This window comes from Haliotis asinina, chromosome 4, assembly GCF_037392515.1.
Source record: "Haliotis asinina isolate JCU_RB_2024 chromosome 4, JCU_Hal_asi_v2, whole genome shotgun sequence".
NCBI lineage: Eukaryota > Metazoa > Mollusca > Gastropoda > Lepetellida > Haliotidae > Haliotis > Haliotis asinina.
The window spans coordinates 81,278,327-81,298,466 of NC_090283.1; the positions used below are offsets into that span (position 1 = coordinate 81,278,327).

The window sequence follows — 20,140 nt, forward strand, 5'->3', positions numbered from 1 at the left end:
CGGAACACATCACACTGGATAACCGAGGGTTAGAATACATCATACTGGACAATGGAGAGTCGGAACACATCACGCTGGATAACCGAGGGTTAGAATACCTCATACTGGATAATGGAGAGTCGGAACACATCACAGAATACCTCATACCGGATAATGGAGAGTCGGAACACATCACACTGGATAACCGAGGGTTAGAATATCTCATGCTGGATAATGGAGAGTCGGAACACATCACACTGGATAACCGAGGGTTAGAATATCTCATACTCGATAATGGAGAGTCGGAACACATCACACTGGATAACCGAGGGTTAGAATACATCATACTGGATAATGGAGAGTCGGAACACATCACACTGGATAACCGACGGTTAGAATGTCTCACTCTGGATAATGGAGAGTCGGAACACATCACAGAATACCTCATACCGGACAATGGAGAGTCGGAACACATCACACTGGATAACCGAGGGTTGGAATAAGTCATGCCGGATAATGGAGAGTCGGAACACATCACACTGGATAACCGAGGATTAGAATACCTCATACTGGATAATGGAGAGTTGGAACACATCACACTGGATAACCGAGGGTTAGAATACCTCATCCTGGATAATGGAGAGTCGGAACACATCACACTGGATAACCGAGGGTTAGAATACATCATGCTGGATAATGGAGAGTCGGAACACATCACACTGGATAACTGAGGGTTAGAACATCTCATACTGGATAATGGAGAGTCGGAACACATCACACTGGATGACCGAGGGTTAGAATACCTCATACTGGATAATGGAGAGTCGGAACACATCACACTGGATGACCGAGGGTTAGAATACCTCATACTGGATAGTGGAGAGTCGGAACACATCACACTGGATCACCGAGGGTTAGAATATCTCATACAGTATAATGGAGAGTCGGAACACATCACACTGGATAACCGAGGGTTAGAATATCTCATACTGGATAATGGAGAGTCGGAACACATCACACTGGATAACCCAGGGATAGAATATCTCCTCCTGCATAAGGGAGAGTCGGAACACATCACACTGGATAACCGAGGGATAGAATACCTCATACTGAATAATGGAGAGTCGGAACACATCACACTGGATGACCGAGGGCTAGAATACCTCATACTGGATAATGGAGAGTCGGAACACATCACACTGGATAACCGAGGGTTAGAATACCTCATACTGGATAATGGAGAGTCGGAACACATCACACTGGATAACCGAGGGTTAGAACATCTCATACTGGATAATGGAGAGTCGGAACACATCACACTGGATGACCGAGGGTTAGAATATGTCATCCTGGATAATGGAGAGTCGGAACACATCACACTGGATGACCGAGGGTTAGAATACCCCATACTGGATAATGGAGAGTCGGAACTCATCACACTGGATAACCGAGGGTTAGAATATCTCATAGTCGATAATGGAGATTCGGAACACATCACACTGGATAACCGAGGGTTAGAATACATCATACTGGATAATGGAGAGTCGGAACACATCACACTGGATAACCGAGGGTTAGAATATCTCACACTCGATAATGGAGAGTCGGAACACATCACACTGGATGACCGAGGGTTAGAATACCTCATACTGGATAATGGAGAGTCGGAAGACATCACAGAATACCTCATCCCGGATAATGGAGAGTCGGAACACATCACACTGGATAACCGAGGGTTAGAATAACTCATACCGGAAAATGGAGAGTCGGAACACATGACACTGGATAACCGAGGGTTAGAATATCTCATACTGGATAATGGAGAGTCGGAACACATCACACTGGATGACCGAGGGTTGGAATATCTCATACTGGATAATGGAGAGTCGGAACACATCACACTGGATAACCGAGGGTTAGAATATCTCATACTCGATAATGGAGAGTCGGAACACATCACACTGAATAACCGAGGGTTAGAATATCTCATACTGGATAATGGAGAGTCGGAACACATCACACTGGATAACCGAGGGTTAGAATACCTCATACTGAATAATGGAGAGTCGGAACACATCACACTGGATGACCGAGGGTTAGAATACCTCATACTGGATAATGGAGAGTCGGAACACATCACACTGGATAACCGAGGGTTAGAATACCTCATACTGGATAATGGAGAGTCGGAACACATCACACTGGATAACCGAGGGTTAGAATATCTCATACTGGATAATGGAGAGTCGGAACACATCACACTGGATGACCGAGGGTTAGAATATGTCATACTGGATAATGGAGAGTCGGAACACATCACACTGGATGACCGAGGGTTAGAATATCTCATACTGGATAATGGAGAGTCGGAACTCATCACACTGGATAACCGAGGGTTGGAATATCTCATACTCGATAATGGAGAGTCGGAACACATCACACTGGATAACCGAGGGTTAGAATACATCATACTGGATAATGGAGAGTCGGAACTCATCACACTGGATAACCGAGGGTTAGAATATCTCATACTCGATAATGGAGAGTCGGAACACATCACACTGGATGACCGAGGGTTAGAATACTGGATGACCGAGGGTTAGAATATCTCATACTGGATAATGGAGAGTCGGAACACATCACACTGGATAACCGAGGGTCAGAATACATCATACTGGACAATGGAGAGTCGGAACACATCACACTGGATAACCGAGGGTTAGAATACCTCATACTGGATAATGGAGAGTTGGAACACATCACACTGGATAACCGAGGGTTAGAATATCTCATACGGGATAATGGAGTGTCGGAACACATCACACTGGATAACCGAGGGTTAGAATACATCATACTGTATAATGGAGAGCCGGAACACATCACACTGGATGACCGAGGGTTAGAATACCTCATACTGGATAATGGAGAGTCGGAACACATCACACTGGATAACCGAGGGTTGGAATACCTCATACTGGATAATGGAGAGTCGGAACACATACCCTGGATAACCGAGGGTTAGAATATCTCATACTCGATAATGGAGAGTCGGAACACATCACACTGGATAACCGAGGGTTAGAATACATCATACTGGATAGTGGAGAGTCGGAACACATCACACTGGATAACCGACGGTTAGAATGTCTCACTCTGGATAATGGAGAGTCGGAACACATCACAGAATACCTCATACCGGACAATGGAGAGTCGGAACACATCACACTGGATAACCGAGGGTTGGAATAACTCATGCCGGATAATGGAGAGTCGGAACACATCACACTGGATAACCGAGGATTAGAATACCTCATACTGGATAATGGAGAGTTGGAACACATCACACTGGATAACCGAGGGTTAGAATACCTCATACTGGATAATGGAGAGTCGGAACACATCACACTGGATAACCGAGGGTTAGAATACATCATACTGGATAATGGAGAGTCGGAACACATCACACTGGATAACCTTGGGTTGGAATAACTCATGCCGGATAATGGAGAGTCGGAACACATCACACTGGATAACCGAGGATTAGAATACCTCATACTGGATAATGGAGAGTTGGAACACATCACACTGGATAACCGAGGGTTAGAATACCTCATACTGGATAATGGAGAGTCGGAACACATCACACTGGATAACCGAGGGTTAGAATACATCATACTGGATAATGGAGAGTCGGAACACATCACACTGGATAACCGAGGATTAGAATACCTCATACTGGATAATGGAGAGTTGGAACACATCACACTGGATAACCGAGGGTTAGAATACCTCATACTGGATAATGGAGAGTCGGAACACATCACACTGGATAACCGAGGGTTAGAATACATCATACTGGATAATGGAGAGTCGGAACACATCACACTGGATAACCGAGGGTTGGAATAACTCATGCCGGATAATGGAGAGTCGGAACACATCACACTGGATAACCGAGGGTTAGAATACATCATACTGTATAATGGAGAGCCGGAACACATCACACTGGATAACCGAGGGTTGGAATAACTCATGCCGGATAATGGAGAGTCGGAACACATCACACTGGATAACCGAGGGTTAGAATACATCATACTGTATAATGGAGAGCCGGAACACATCACACTGGATGACCGAGGGTTAGAATACATCATACTGGATAATGGAGAGTCGGAACACATCACACTGGATAACCGAGGGTTAGAATACCTCATACTGGATAATGGAGAGTCGGAACACATCACACTGGATAACCGAGGGCTAGAATACCTCATACTGGATAATGGAGAGTCGGAACACATCGCACTGGATAACCGAGGGTTAGAATACCTCATACTGGATAATGGAGAGTCGGAACACATCACACTGGATAACCGAGGGTTGGAATACCTCATACTGGATAATGGAGAGTCGGAACACATACCCTGGATAACCGAGGGTTAGAATATCTCATACTCGATAATGGAGAGTCGGAACACATCACACTGGATAACCGAGGGTTAGAATACATCATACTGGATAGTGGAGAGTCGGAACACATCACACTGGATAACCGACGGTTAGAATGTCTCACTCTGGATAATGGAGAGTCGGAACACATCACAGAATACCTCATACCGGACAATGGAGAGTCGGAACACATCACACTGGATAACCGAGGGTTGGAGTAACTCATGCCGGATAATGGAGAGTCGGAACACATCACACTGGATAACCGAGGATTAGAATACCTCATACTGGATAATGGAGAGTTGGAACACATCACACTGGATAACCGAGGGTTAGAATACCTCATACTGGATAATGGAGAGTCGGAACACATCACACTGGATAACCGAGGGTTAGAATACATCATACTGGATAATGGAGAGTCGGAACACATCACACTGGATAACCGAGGGTTGGAATAACTCATGCCGGATAATGGAGAGTCGGAACACATCACACTGGATAACCGAGGATTAGAATACCTCATACTGGATAATGGAGAGTTGGAACACATCACACTGGATAACCGAGGGTTAGAATACCTCATACTGGATAATGGAGAGTCGGAACACATCACACTGGATAACCGAGGGTTAGAATACATCATACTGGATAATGGAGAGTCGGAACACATCACACTGGATAACCGAGGATTAGAATACCTCATACTGGATAATGGAGAGTTGGAACACATCACACTGGATAACCGAGGGTTAGAATACCTCATACTGGATAATGGAGAGTCAGAACACATCACACTGGATAACCGAGGATTAGAATACCTCATACTGGATAATGGAGAGTTGGAACACATCACACTGGATAACCGAGGGTTAGAATACCTCATACTGGATAATGGAGAGTCGGAACACATCACACTGGATAACCGAGGGTTAGAATACATCATACTGGATAATGGAGAGTCGGAACACATCACACTGGATAACCGAGGGTTGGAATATCTCCTACTGGATAATGGAGAGTCGGAACACATCACACTGGATGACCGAGGGTTAGAATACCTCATACTGGATAATGGAGAGTCGGAACACATCACACTGGATGACCGAGGGTTAGAATACCTCATACTGGATAGTGGAGAGTCGGAACACATCACACTGGATAACCGAGGGTTAGAATATCTCATACTCGATAATGGAGAGTCGGAACACATCACACTGGATAACCGAGGGTTAGAATATCTCATACTGGATAATGGAGAGTCGGAACACATCACACTGGATAACCCAGGGATAGAATATCTCATCCTGGATAATGGAGAGTCGGAACCCATCACACTGGATAACCGAGGGTTAGAATACCTCATACTGAATAATGGAGAGTCGGAACACATCACACTGGATGACCGAGGGTTAGAATACCTCACTCTGGATAATGGAGAGTCGGAACACATCACACTGGATAACCGAGGGTTAGAATACCTCATACTGGATAATGGAGAGTCGGAACACATCGCACTGGATAACCGAGGGTTAGAATACCTCATACTGGATAATGGAGAGTCGGAACACATCACACTGGATAACCGAGGGTTGGAATACCTCATACTGGATAATGGAGAGTCGGAACACATACCCTGGATAACCGAGGGTTAGAATATCTCATACTCGATAATGGAGAGTCGGAACACATCACACTGGATAACCGAGGGTTAGAATACATCATACTGGATAGTGGAGAGTCGGAACACATCACACTGGATAACCGACGGTTAGAATGTCTCACTCTGGATAATGGAGAGTCGGAACACATCACAGAATACCTCATACCGGACAATGGAGAGTCGGAACACATCACACTGGATAACCGAGGGTTGGAATAACTCATGCCGGATAATGGAGAGTCGGAACACATCACACTGGATAACCGAGGATTAGAATACCTCATACTGGATAATGGAGAGTTGGAACACATCACACTGGATAACCGAGGGTTAGAATACATCATACTGGATAATGGAGAGTCGGAACACATCACACTGGATAACCGAGGGTTAGAATACATCATACTGGATAATGGAGAGTCGGAACACATCACACTGGATAACCGAGGGTTAGAATATCTCCTACTGGATAATGGAGAGTCGGAACACATCACACTGGATAACCGAGGATTAGAATACCTCATACTGGATAATGGAGAGTTGGAACACATCACACTGGATAACCGAGGGTTAGAATACCTCATACTGGATAATGGAGAGTCGGAACACATCACACTGGATAACCGAGGGTTAGAATACATCATACTGGATAATGGAGAGTCGGAACACATCACACTGGATAACCGAGGGTTAGAATATCTCCTACTGGATAATGGAGAGTCGGAACACATCACACTGGATGACCGAGGGTTAGAATACCTCATACTGGATAATGGAGAGTCGGAACACATCACACTGGATGACCGAGGGTTAGAATACCTCATACTGGATAGTGGAGAGTCGGAACACATCACACTGGATAACCGAGGGTTAGAATATCTCATACTCGATAATGGAGAGTCGGAACACATCACACTGGATAACCGAGGGTTAGAATATCTCATACTGGATAATGGAGAGTCGGAACACATCACACTGGATAACCCAGGGATAGAATATCTCATCCTGGATAATGGAGAGTCGGAACCCATCACACTGGATAACCGAGGGTTAGAATACCTCATACTGAATAATGGAGAGTCGGAACACATCACACTGGATGACCGAGGGTTAGAATACCTCACTCTGGATAATGGAGAGTCGGAACACATCACACTGGATAACCGAGGGTTAGAATACCTCATACTGGATAATGGAGAGTCGGAACACATCGCACTGGATAACCGAGGGTTAGAATACCTCATACTGGATAATGGAGAGTCGGAACACATCACACTGGATAACCGAGGGTTGGAATACCTCATACTGGATAATGGAGAGTCGGAACACATACCCTGGATAACCGAGGGTTAGAATATCTCATACTCGATAATGGAGAGTCGGAACACATCACACTGGATAACCGAGGGTTAGAATACATCATACTGGATAGTGGAGAGTCGGAACACATCACACTGGATAACCGACGGTTAGAATGTCTCACTCTGGATAATGGAGAGTCGGAACACATCACAGAATACCTCATACCGGACAATGGAGAGTCGGAACACATCACACTGGATAACCGAGGGTTGGAATAACTCATGCCGGATAATGGAGAGTCGGAACACATCACACTGGATAACCGAGGATTAGAATACCTCATACTGGATAATGGAGAGTTGGAACACATCACACTGGATAACCGAGGGTTAGAATACATCATACTGGATAATGGAGAGTCGGAACACATCACACTGGATAACCGAGGGTTAGAATACATCATACTGGATAATGGAGAGTCGGAACACATCACACTGGATAACCGAGGGTTAGAATATCTCCTACTGGATAATGGAGAGTCGGAACACATCACACTGGATGACCGAGGGTTAGAATACCTCATACTGGATAATGGAGAGTCGGAACACATCACACTGGATGACCGAGGGTTAGAATACCTCATACTGGATAGTGGAGAGTCGGAACACATCACACTGGATAACCGAGGGTTAGAATATCTCATACTGGATAATGGAGAGTCGGAACACATCACACTGGATAACCGAGGGTTAGAATATCTCATACTGGATAATGGAGAGTCGGAACACATCACACTGGATAACCCAGGGATAGAATATCTCATCCTGGATAATGGAGAGTTGGAACCCATCACACTGGATAACCGAGGGTTAGAATACCTCATACTGAATAATGGAGAGTGGGAACACATCACACTGGATGACCGAGGGTTAGAATACCTCACTCTGGATAATGGAGAGTCGGAACACATCACACTGGATAACCGAGGGTTAGAATACCTCATACTGGATAATGGAGAGTCGGAACACATCACACTGGATAACCGAGGGTTAGAATATCTCACACTGGATAATGGAGAGTCGGAACACATCACACTGGATGACCGAGGGTTAGAATATGTCATCCTGGATAATGGAGAGTCGGAACACATCACACTGGATGACCGAGGGTTAGAATACCTCACACTGGATAATGGAGAGTCGGAACTCATCACACTGGATAACCGAGGGTTAGAATATCTCATACTCGATAATGGAGAGTCGGAACACATCACACTGGATGACCGAGGGTTAGAATATGTCATACTGGATAATGGAGAGTCGGAACACATCACACTGGATGACCGAGGGTTAGAATACCTCATACTGGATAATGGAGAGTCGGAACTCATCACACTGGATAACCGAGGGTTAGAATATCTCATACTCGATAATGGAGAGTCGGAACACATCACACTGGATAACCGAGGGTTAGAATACATCATACTGGATAATGGAGAGTCGGAACTCATCACACTGGATAACCGAGGGTTAGAATATCTCATACTCGATAATGGAGAGTCGGAACACATCACACTGGATGACCGAGGGTTAGAATACTGGATGACCGAGGGTTAGAATATCTCATACTGGATAATGGAGAGTCGGAACACATCACACTGGATAACCGAGGGTTACAATATCTCATACTCGATAATGGAGAGTCGGAACACATCACACTGGATGACCGAGGGTTAGAATACCTCATACTGGATGATGGAGAGTCGGAACACATCACAGAATACCTCATTCCGGATAATGGAGAGTCGGAACACATCACACTGGATAACCGAGGGCTAGAATAACTCATACCGGATAATGGAGAGTCGGAACACATCACACTGGATAACCGAGGGTTAGAATATCTCATACTGGATAATGGAGAGTCGGAACACATCACACTGGATAACCGAGGGTTAGAATATCTCATACTGGATAATGGAGAGTCGGAACACATCACACTGGATAACCGAGGGTTAGAATACATCATACTGGATAATGGAGAGTCGGAACACATCACACTGGATAACCGAGGGTTAGAATATCTCATACTCGATAATGGAGAGTCGGAACACATCACACTGGATGACCGAGGGTTAGAATACCTCATACTGGATAATGGAGAGTCGGAACACATCACAGAATACCTCATCCCGGATAATGGAGAGTCGGAACTCATCACACTGGATAACCGAGGGTTAGAATATCTCATACTCGATAATGGAGAGTCGGAACACATCACACTGGATGACCGAGGGTTAGAATACTGGATGACCGAGGGTTAGAATATCTCATACTGGATAATGTAGAGTCGGAACACATCACACTGGATAACCGAGGGTTAGAATACATCATTCTGGACAATGGAGAGTCGGAACAGATCACACTGGATAACCGAGGGTTAGAATACCTTATACTGGAAAATGGAGAGTCGGAACACATCGCACTGGATAACCGAGGGTTAGAATACATCATACTGGACAATGGAGAGTCGGAACACATCACACTGGATAACCGAGGGTTAGAATACATCATGCTGGACAATGGAGAGTCGGAACACATCACACTGGATAACCGAGGGTTAGAATACCTCATACTGGATAATGGAGAGTCGGAACACATCACAGAATACCTCATACCGGATAATGGAGAGTCGGAACACATCACAATGGATAACCGGGGGTTACAATAACTCATACCGGATAATGGAGAGTCGGAACACATCACACTGGATAACCGAGGGTTAGAATATCTCGTACTGGATAATGGAGAGTCGGAACACATCACACTGGATAACCGAGGGTTAGAATATCTCATGCTGGATAATGGAGAGTCGGAACACATCACACTGGATAACCGAGGGTTAGAATATCTCATACGGGATAATGGAGAGTCGGAACACATCACACTGGATAACCGACGGTTAGAATGTCTCACTCTGGATAATGGAGAGTCGGAACACATCACAGAATACCTCATACCGGACAATGGAGAGTCGGAACACATCACACTGGATAACCGAGGGTTGGAATAAGTCATGCCGGATAATGGAGAGTCGGAACACATCACACTGGATAACCGAGGATTAGAATACCTCATACTGGATAATGGAGAGTTGGAACACATCACACTGGATAACCGAGGGTTAGAATACCTCATACTGGATAATGGAGAGTCGGAACACATCACACTGGATAACCGAGGGTTAGAATACATCATACTGGATAATGGAGAGTCGGAACACATCACACTGGATAACCGAGGGTTAGAACATCTCATACTGGATAATGGAGAGTCGGAACACATCACACTGGATGACCGAGGGTTAGAATACCTCATACTGGATAATGGAGAGTCGGAACACATCACACTGGATGACCGAGGGTTAGAATACCTCATACTGGATAGTGGAGAGTCGGAACACATCACACTGGATCACCGAGGGTTAGAATATCTCATACTCGATAATGGAGAGTCGGAACACATCACACTGGATGACCGAGGGTTAGAATACCTCATACTGGATAATGGAGAGTCGGAACACATCACACTGGATAACCGAGGGTTAGAATATCTCATACTGGATAATGGAGAGTCGGAACACATCACACTGGATAACCGAGGGTTAGAATACATCATACTGGATAATGGAGAGTCGGAACACATCACACTGGATAACCGAGGGTTAGAATATCTCATACTCGATAATGGAGAGTCGGAACACATCACACTGGATGACCGAGGGTTAGAATACCTCATACTGGATAATGGAGAGTCGGAACACATCACAGAATACCTCATCCCGGATAATGGAGAGTCGGAACTCATCACACTGGATAACCGAGGGTTAGAATATCTCATACTCGATAATGGAGAGTCGGAACACATCACACTGGATGACCGAGGGTTAGAATACTGGATGACCGAGGGTTAGAATATCTCATACTGGATAATGTAGAGTCGGAACACATCACACTGGATAACCGAGGGTTAGAATACATCATTCTGGACAATGGAGAGTCGGAACAGATCACACTGGATAACCGAGGGTTAGAATACCTTATACTGGAAAATGGAGAGTCGGAACACATCGCACTGGATAACCGAGGGTTAGAATACATCATACTGGACAATGGAGAGTCGGAACACATCACACTGGATAACCGAGGGTTAGAATACATCATGCTGGACAATGGAGAGTCGGAACACATCACACTGGATAACCGAGGGTTAGAATACCTCATACTGGATAATGGAGAGTCGGAACACATCACAGAATACCTCATACCGGATAATGGAGAGTCGGAACACATCACAATGGATAACCGGGGGTTACAATAACTCATACCGGATAATGGAGAGTCGGAACACATCACACTGGATAACCGAGGGTTAGAATATCTCGTACTGGATAATGGAGAGTCGGAACACATCACACTGGATAACCGAGGGTTAGAATATCTCATGCTGGATAATGGAGAGTCGGAACACATCACACTGGATAACCGAGGGTTAGAATATCTCATACGGGATAATGGAGAGTCGGAACACATCACACTGGATAACCGACGGTTAGAATGTCTCACTCTGGATAATGGAGAGTCGGAACACATCACAGAATACCTCATACCGGACAATGGAGAGTCGGAACACATCACACTGGATAACCGAGGGTTGGAATAAGTCATGCCGGATAATGGAGAGTCGGAACACATCACACTGGATAACCGAGGATTAGAATACCTCATACTGGATAATGGAGAGTTGGAACACATCACACTGGATAACCGAGGGTTAGAATACCTCATACTGGATAATGGAGAGTCGGAACACATCACACTGGATAACCGAGGGTTAGAATACATCATACTGGATAATGGAGAGTCGGAACACATCACACTGGATAACCGAGGGTTAGAACATCTCATACTGGATAATGGAGAGTCGGAACACATCACACTGGATGACCGAGGGTTAGAATACCTCATACTGGATAATGGAGAGTCGGAACACATCACACTGGATGACCGAGGGTTAGAATACCTCATACTGGATAGTGGAGAGTCGGAACACATCACACTGGATCACCGAGGGTTAGAATATCTCATACTCGATAATGGAGAGTCGGAACACATCACACTGGATAACCGAGGGTTAGAATATCTCATACTGGATAATGGAGAGTCGGAACACATCACACTGGATAACCCAGGGATAGAATATCTCCTCCTGGATAATGGAGAGTCGGAACACATCACACTGGATAACCGAGGGATAGAATACCTCATACTGAATAATGGAGAGTCGGAACACATCACACTGGATAACCGAGGGTTAGAATATCTCATACTGGATAATGGAGAGTCGGAACACATCACACTGGATAACCGAGGGTTAGAATATCTCATACTGGATAATGGAGAGTCGGAACACATCACACTGGATAACCGAGGGTTAGAATACATCATACTGGATAATGGAGAGTCGGAACACATCACACTGGATAACCGAGGGTTAGAATATCTCATACTCGATAATGGAGAGTCGGAACACATCACACTGGATGACCGAGGGTTAAAATATCTCATACTCGATAATGGAGAGTCGGAACACATCACACTGGATGACCGAGGGTTAGAATACTGGATGACCGAGGGTTAGAATATCTCATACTGGATAATGTAGAGTCGGAACACATCACACTGGATAACCGAGGGCTAGAATACATCATTCTGGACAATGGAGAGTCGGAACAGATCACACTGGATAACCGAGGGTTAGAATACCTTATACTGGAAAATGGAGAGTCGGAACACATCGCACTGGATAACCGAGGGTTAGAATACATCATACTGGACAATGGAGAGTCGGAACACATCACACTGGATAACCGAGGGTTAGAATACATCATGCTGGACAATGGAGAGTCGGAACACATCACACTGGATAACCGAGGGTTAGAATACCTCATACTGGATAATGGAGAGTCGGAACACATCACAGAATACCTCATACCGGATAATGGAGAGTCGGAACACATCACAATGGATAACCGGGGGTTACAATAACTCATACCGGATAATGGAGAGTCGGAACACATCACACTGGATAACCGAGGGTTAGAATATCTCGTACTGGATAATGGAGAGTCGGAACACATCACACTGGATAACCGAGGGTTAGAATATCTCATGCTGGATAATGGAGAGTCGGAACACATCACACTGGATAACCGAGGGTTAGAATATCTCATACGGGATAATGGAGAGTCGGAACACATCACACTGGATAACCGACGGTTAGAATGTCTCACTCTGGATAATGGAGAGTCGGAACACATCACAGAATACCTCATACCGGACAATGGAGAGTCGGAACACATCACACTGGATAACCGAGGGTTGGAATAAGTCATGCCGGATAATGGAGAGTCGGAACACATCACACTGGATAACCGAGGATTAGAATACCTCATACTGGATAATGGAGAGTTGGAACACATCACACTGGATAACCGAGGGTTAGAATACCTCATACTGGATAATGGAGAGTCGGAACACATCACACTGGATAACCGAGGGTTAGAATACATCATACTGGATAATGGAGAGTCGGAACACATCACACTGGATAACCGAGGGTTAGAACATCTCATACTGGATAATGGAGAGTCGGAACACATCACACTGGATGACCGAGGGTTAGAATACCTCATACTGGATAATGGAGAGTCGGAACACATCACACTGGATGACCGAGGGTTAGAATACCTCATACTGGATAGTGGAGAGTCGGAACACATCACACTGGATCACCGAGGGTTAGAATATCTCATACTCGATAATGGAGAGTCGGAACACATCACACTGGATAACCGAGGGTTAGAATATCTCATACTGGATAATGGAGAGTCGGAACACATCACACTGGATAACCCAGGGATAGAATATCTCCTCCTGGATAATGGAGAGTCGGAACACATCACACTGGATAACCGAGGGATAGAATACCTCATACTGAATAATGGAGAGTCGGAACACATCACACCGGATGACCGAGGGCTAGAATACCTCATACTGGATAATGGAGAGTCGGAACACATCACACTGGATAACCGAGGGTTAGAATACCTCATACTGGATAATGGAGAGTCGGAACACATCACACTGGATAACCGAGGGTTAGAACATCTCATACTGGATAATGGAGAGTCGGAACACATCACACTGGATGACCGAGGGTTAGAATATGTCATCCTGGATAATGGAGAGTCGGAACACATCACACTGGATGACCGAGGGTTAGAATACCCCATACTGGATAATGGAGAGTCGGAACTCATCACACTGGATAACCGAGGGTTAGAATATCTCATAGTCGATAATGGAGAGTCGGAACACATCACACTGGATAACCGAGGGTTAGAATACATCATACTGGATAATGGAGAGTCGGAACTCATTACACTGGATAACCGAGGGTTAGAATATCTCATACTCGATAATGGAGAGTCGGAACACATGACACTGGATGACCGAGGGTTAGAATACCTCATACTGGATAATGGAGAGTCGGAACACATCACAGAATACCTCATCCCGGATAATGGAGAGTCGGAACACATCACACTGGATAACCGAGGGTTAGAATACCTCATACTGGATAATGGAGAGTCGGAACACATGACACTGGATAACCGAGGGTTAGAATATCTCATACTGGATAATGGAGAGTCGGAACACATCACACTGGATGACCGAGGGTTGGAATATCTCATACTGGATAATGGAGAGTCGGAACACATCACACTGGATAACCGAGGGTTAGAATATCTCATACTCGATAATGGAGAGTCGGAACACATCACACTGAATAACCGAGGGTTAGAATATCTCATACTGGATAATGGAGAGTCGGAACACATCACACTGGATAACCGAGGGTTAGAATACCTCATACTGAATAATGGAGAGTCGGAACACATCACACTGGATGACCGAGGGTTAGAATACCTCATACTGGATAATGGAGAGTCGGAACACATCACACTGGATAACCGAGGGTTAGAATATCTCATACTGGATAATGGAGAGTCGGAACACATCACACTGGATGACCGAGGGTTAGAATATGTCATACTGGATAATGGAGAGTCGGAACACATCACACTGGATGACCGAGGGTTAGAATATGTCATACTGGATAATGGAGAGTCGGAACTCATCACACTGGATAACCGAGGGTTAGAATATCTCATACTCGATAATGGAGAGTCGGAACACATCACACTGGATAACCGAGGGTTAGAATACATCATACTGGATAATGGAGAGTCGGAACTCATCACACTGGATAACCGAGGGTTAGAATATCTCATACTCGATAATGGAGAGTCGGAACACATCACACTGGATGACCGAGGGTTAGAATACTGGATGACCGAGGGTTAGAATATCTCATACTGGATAATGGAGAGTCGGAACACATCACACTGGATAACCGAGGGTTATAATACATCATACTGGACAATGGAGAGTCGGAACACATCACACTGGATAACCGAGGGTTAGAATACCTCATACTGGATAATGGAGAGTTGGAACACATCACACTGGATAACCGAGGGTTAGAATATCTCATACGGGATAATGGAGAGTCGGAACACATCACACTGGATAACCGAGGGTTAGAATACCTCATACTGTATAATGGAGAGTCGGAACACATCACACTGGATGACCGAGGGTTAGAATACCTCATACTGGATAATGGAGAGTCGGAACACATCACACTGGATAACCGAGGGTTAGAATATCTCATACTGGATAATGGAGAGTTGAAACACATCACACTGGATAACCGAGGGTTAGAATACCTCATACTGGATAATGGAGAGTCGGAACACATCACACTGGATAACCGAGGGTTAGAATACCTCATACTGGATAATGGAGAGTCGGAACACATCACACTGGATAACCGAGGGTTAGAATACCTCATACTGGATAATGGAGAGTCGGAACACATCACACTGGATAACCGAGGGTTAGAATACCTCATACTGGATAATGGAGAGTCGGAACACATCACACTGGATAACCGAGGGTTAGAATATCTCATACGGGATAATGGAGAGTCGAAACACATCACACTGGATAACCGAGGGTTAGAATATCTCATGCTGGATAATGGAGAGTCGGAACACATCACACTGGATAACCGAGGGTTAGAATACCTCATACTGAATAATGGAGAGTCGGAACACATCACACTGAATGACCGAGGGTTAGAATACCTCATACTGGATAATGGAGAGTCGGAACACATCACACTGGATAACCGAGGGTTAGAATACCTCATACTGGATAATGGAGAGTCGGAACACATCACACTGGATAACCGAGGGTTAGAATATCTCATACTGGATAATGGAGAGTCGGAACACATCACACTGGATGACCGAGGGTTAGAATATGTCATACTGGGTAATGGAGAGTCGGAACACATCACAGAATACCTCATCCCGGATAATGGAGAGTCGGAACACATCACACTGAATAACCGAGGGTTAGAATATCTCATACTCGATAATGGAGAGTCGGAACACATCACACTGGATGACCGAGGGTTAGAATACCTCATACTGGATAATGGAGAGTCGGAACACATCACAGAATACCTCATCCCGGATAATGGAGAGTCGGAACACATCACACTGGATAACCGAGGGTTAGAATACCTCATACTGGATAATGGAGAGTCGGAACACATGACACTGGATAACCGAGGGTTAGAATATCTCATACTGGATAATGGAGAGTCGGAACACATCACACTGGATGACCGAGGGTTGGAATATCTCATACTGGATAATGGAGAGTCGGAACACATCACACTGGATAACCGAGGGTTAGAGTATCTCATACTCGATAATGGAGAGTCGGAACACATCACACTGAATAACCGAGGGTTAGAATATCTCATACTGGATAATGGAGAGTCGGAACACATCACACTGGATAACCGAGGGTTAGAATACCTCATACTGAATAATGGAGAGTTCAGCGAAATCGAAGAGGGACGATCATGAAGATGTTTTGGCGTTGGTGGAAAAATCAAAATCCCTGGATCCACTCATGGCCTGAACATACTGAGGTCTGATTGCTTATGCATGGTTATATGACAACTATTGAGATCGGATGGTTATATGACAAAAAACCATCTGAACCAGCAACACAAACACAAGCACTGAGAGCGGATCGTTGTTTGAGAGAACAGATCTGAATCATCAATTGAAGAATAAAGATTGAGATCGCTTAGTTAGATAAATGTGTTGATGGTCTCTCCAACTCAAATGTATGAACGGCAAACTCACTTTCGACTTCCGACATCTGATCGTGGTCTCCAGACTTGTAACAGTGCTCTCCCTTGTCTAGTCGAGAGGAACTTCCACTGGACAACCTCGCCGTCTCTATCGAGTCTCATTAGGTTGTTGTCGCCTACGTAGCTCCAGTATATGTCGCCGTCGGTAGGACGCGCTATCAGGTCCACGTTGTTACTGGGCGTCACTGACGTTGATGTCTCTAAAATGTAATGAATCGAAAAGCTAATTTTTTCTGAGTGCAGAGTGGAATATTTAAGCAGCTGATATAAGTCATGGTTATGTGTGAGTGAGTGCCAGCGCCTTGAGCAAGCACTAGATGTATGGATATGTGCGCCATATCAGTAGCCTGTAATAATAAATAAATGAGTGAGTGAGTACCAGCGCCTTGAGCAAGCACTAGATGTATGGATATGTGCGCCATATCAGTAGCCTGTAATAATAAATAAATGAGTGAGTGAGTACCAGCGCCTTGAGCAAGCACTAGATGTATGGATATGTGCGCCATATCAGTAGCCTGCAATGATAAATAAATGAGTGAGTGAGTACCAGCGCCTTGAGCAAGCATTAGATGTATGGATATGTGCGCCATATCAGTAGCCTGTAGTAATAAATAAATGAGTGAGTGAGTACCAGCGCCTTGAGCAAGCACTAGATGTATGGATATGTGCGCCATATCAGTAGCCTGTAATAATAAATAAATGAGTGAGTGAGTACCAGCACCTTGAGCAAGCACTAGATGTATGGATATGTGCGCTATATCAGTAGCCTGTAATAATAAATAAATGAGTGAGTGAGTGTTTTATGCCGCCTAGAGAGATATTTGAACCATATCATTGCGGGGAACGCCAGGAACCTGCTTCTACCATTGTACAATGGTTGGGAATCGAACCCAGGGTTTTGGTATAGTTAATGAACGTTAGAACCACAATGCTACTCCATCGCCAGGCTATATTCATCCACACACTATGGTCACGAATTTATGGAACACCTTTGGCGTGTTGAATATCAAGTTCCAGGTAGTCGAGTGAAGGCTTGTACACATAATTATTGTGAATCAGTCATGAAATCACAAATCGGAAATCGGACTTCGCCATCAAGACATTGCGACGCTGAGGCAAATTCCGTCCTGTGAAGAAATCATTATCGGCTGAATCAAAATACGATATTTTATTGGACTTTCTTCAAATATTTTGAAAACAAATGACTTCAACTTCCTAGCAAAATTCTTTAGCGCCTTCTTTCAGAGAAATGTTGTGCCTTACATAAAGCTCTGAGAACGACCCCGTTCCCTAAGCCGCACCTGCACAGATAAGTTCCTCTCCGTCCAGCTGACCATTTCCCATGCACTTCCGGTGAGTGTCCCCGCTCAGTCGACTGTAGCCATCTTTACATTTATACGTCACTTTTGTATGTATCCGGACGGTCTTGGTCGTGGTCTTCAAGATGGCGTTAGACGGCGCTGGAGGAACATCACACGTGACGACCTTCAGTGAGAAATGGTTTTGCTGGTTGGCGAGTTGTGAGGTGTTCAAGGGTATTGTGGCGGGTTCTAATGATGGGGACGAATGTGTCTACTATTTTCGTGAGCATCACTGATTGCCATTTTCGCCCAGCGGCTTTTGTCAGCGGACGATCACGTGTGCACGTTGTACAATTACTGGGGGCTGGGTGTTCACTCGGCCACGTAAGGTACGTTATATATCTACAGAGGCTGGTTGTTCACTCGACCAGGAATGGCACTATGCCTGTTAGATAAGGGCTGGAATGAGATCTAACAGTGAGATAATTGGCAGCTTGAATCTTAACTTTAGCAACAATGTAATTGTACCTTTAAGACCTCAAACCAAACAGTGATAAAATTGGAACACTGATCTCAGCCCAAACAATGATAGCATTGCCACCTTGGATCTAAAATCCAACAATGATAGAATTGATAGTTCACTGCCCCTTCCATCCCCGCCTACATACACCGGTCAAAAGCCGGGTTATATTTGTCGGGTTGTCAGGTGTGATGACATGGTTAATGCTTGTTCTCGTATTCCAGACCAGTGAGTGTCCGGCTTTGAAGAGATCGTCAGTAACCCATGCTTGCCTTAAAAGGCGACTATGCTTGCCGAAAGAGGCGACTAATGGCATCTGGTGGTCAAGCTCGCTAACAGGGCTGCCAAATGCTATCGGTTCCCAATTGCGTACATCGATGCTCATGCTGCTGATCACTGGATTGTCTGGTCCAGACTTGATTATTTCCAGACCGCCGCCATATAGCTGGAATATTGCCGATTGCGGCGTAAAACAAATTAAACCAAGAGACTAAAAGCAAGATTA

The 20,140-nt window shown here is 44.9% G+C and overlaps 1 protein-coding gene across 1 annotated transcript in view; it reads right to left on the reverse strand.

The window, feature by feature from the left end:
- Positions 1-20,140, reverse strand: part of LOC137281982 (uncharacterized) — a 105,570-nt gene that overhangs the window by 44,207 nt on the left and 41,223 nt on the right. The window contains exons 28-29 of the mRNA XM_067813730.1: positions 19,116-19,299; positions 17,807-18,014 (exon numbers count right to left, since the gene is read on the reverse strand). Coding sequence (XP_067669831.1) covers positions 17,807-18,014; positions 19,116-19,299 — 392 coding nt within the window. The remainder of the gene's footprint in view (positions 1-17,806; positions 18,015-19,115; positions 19,300-20,140) is intronic.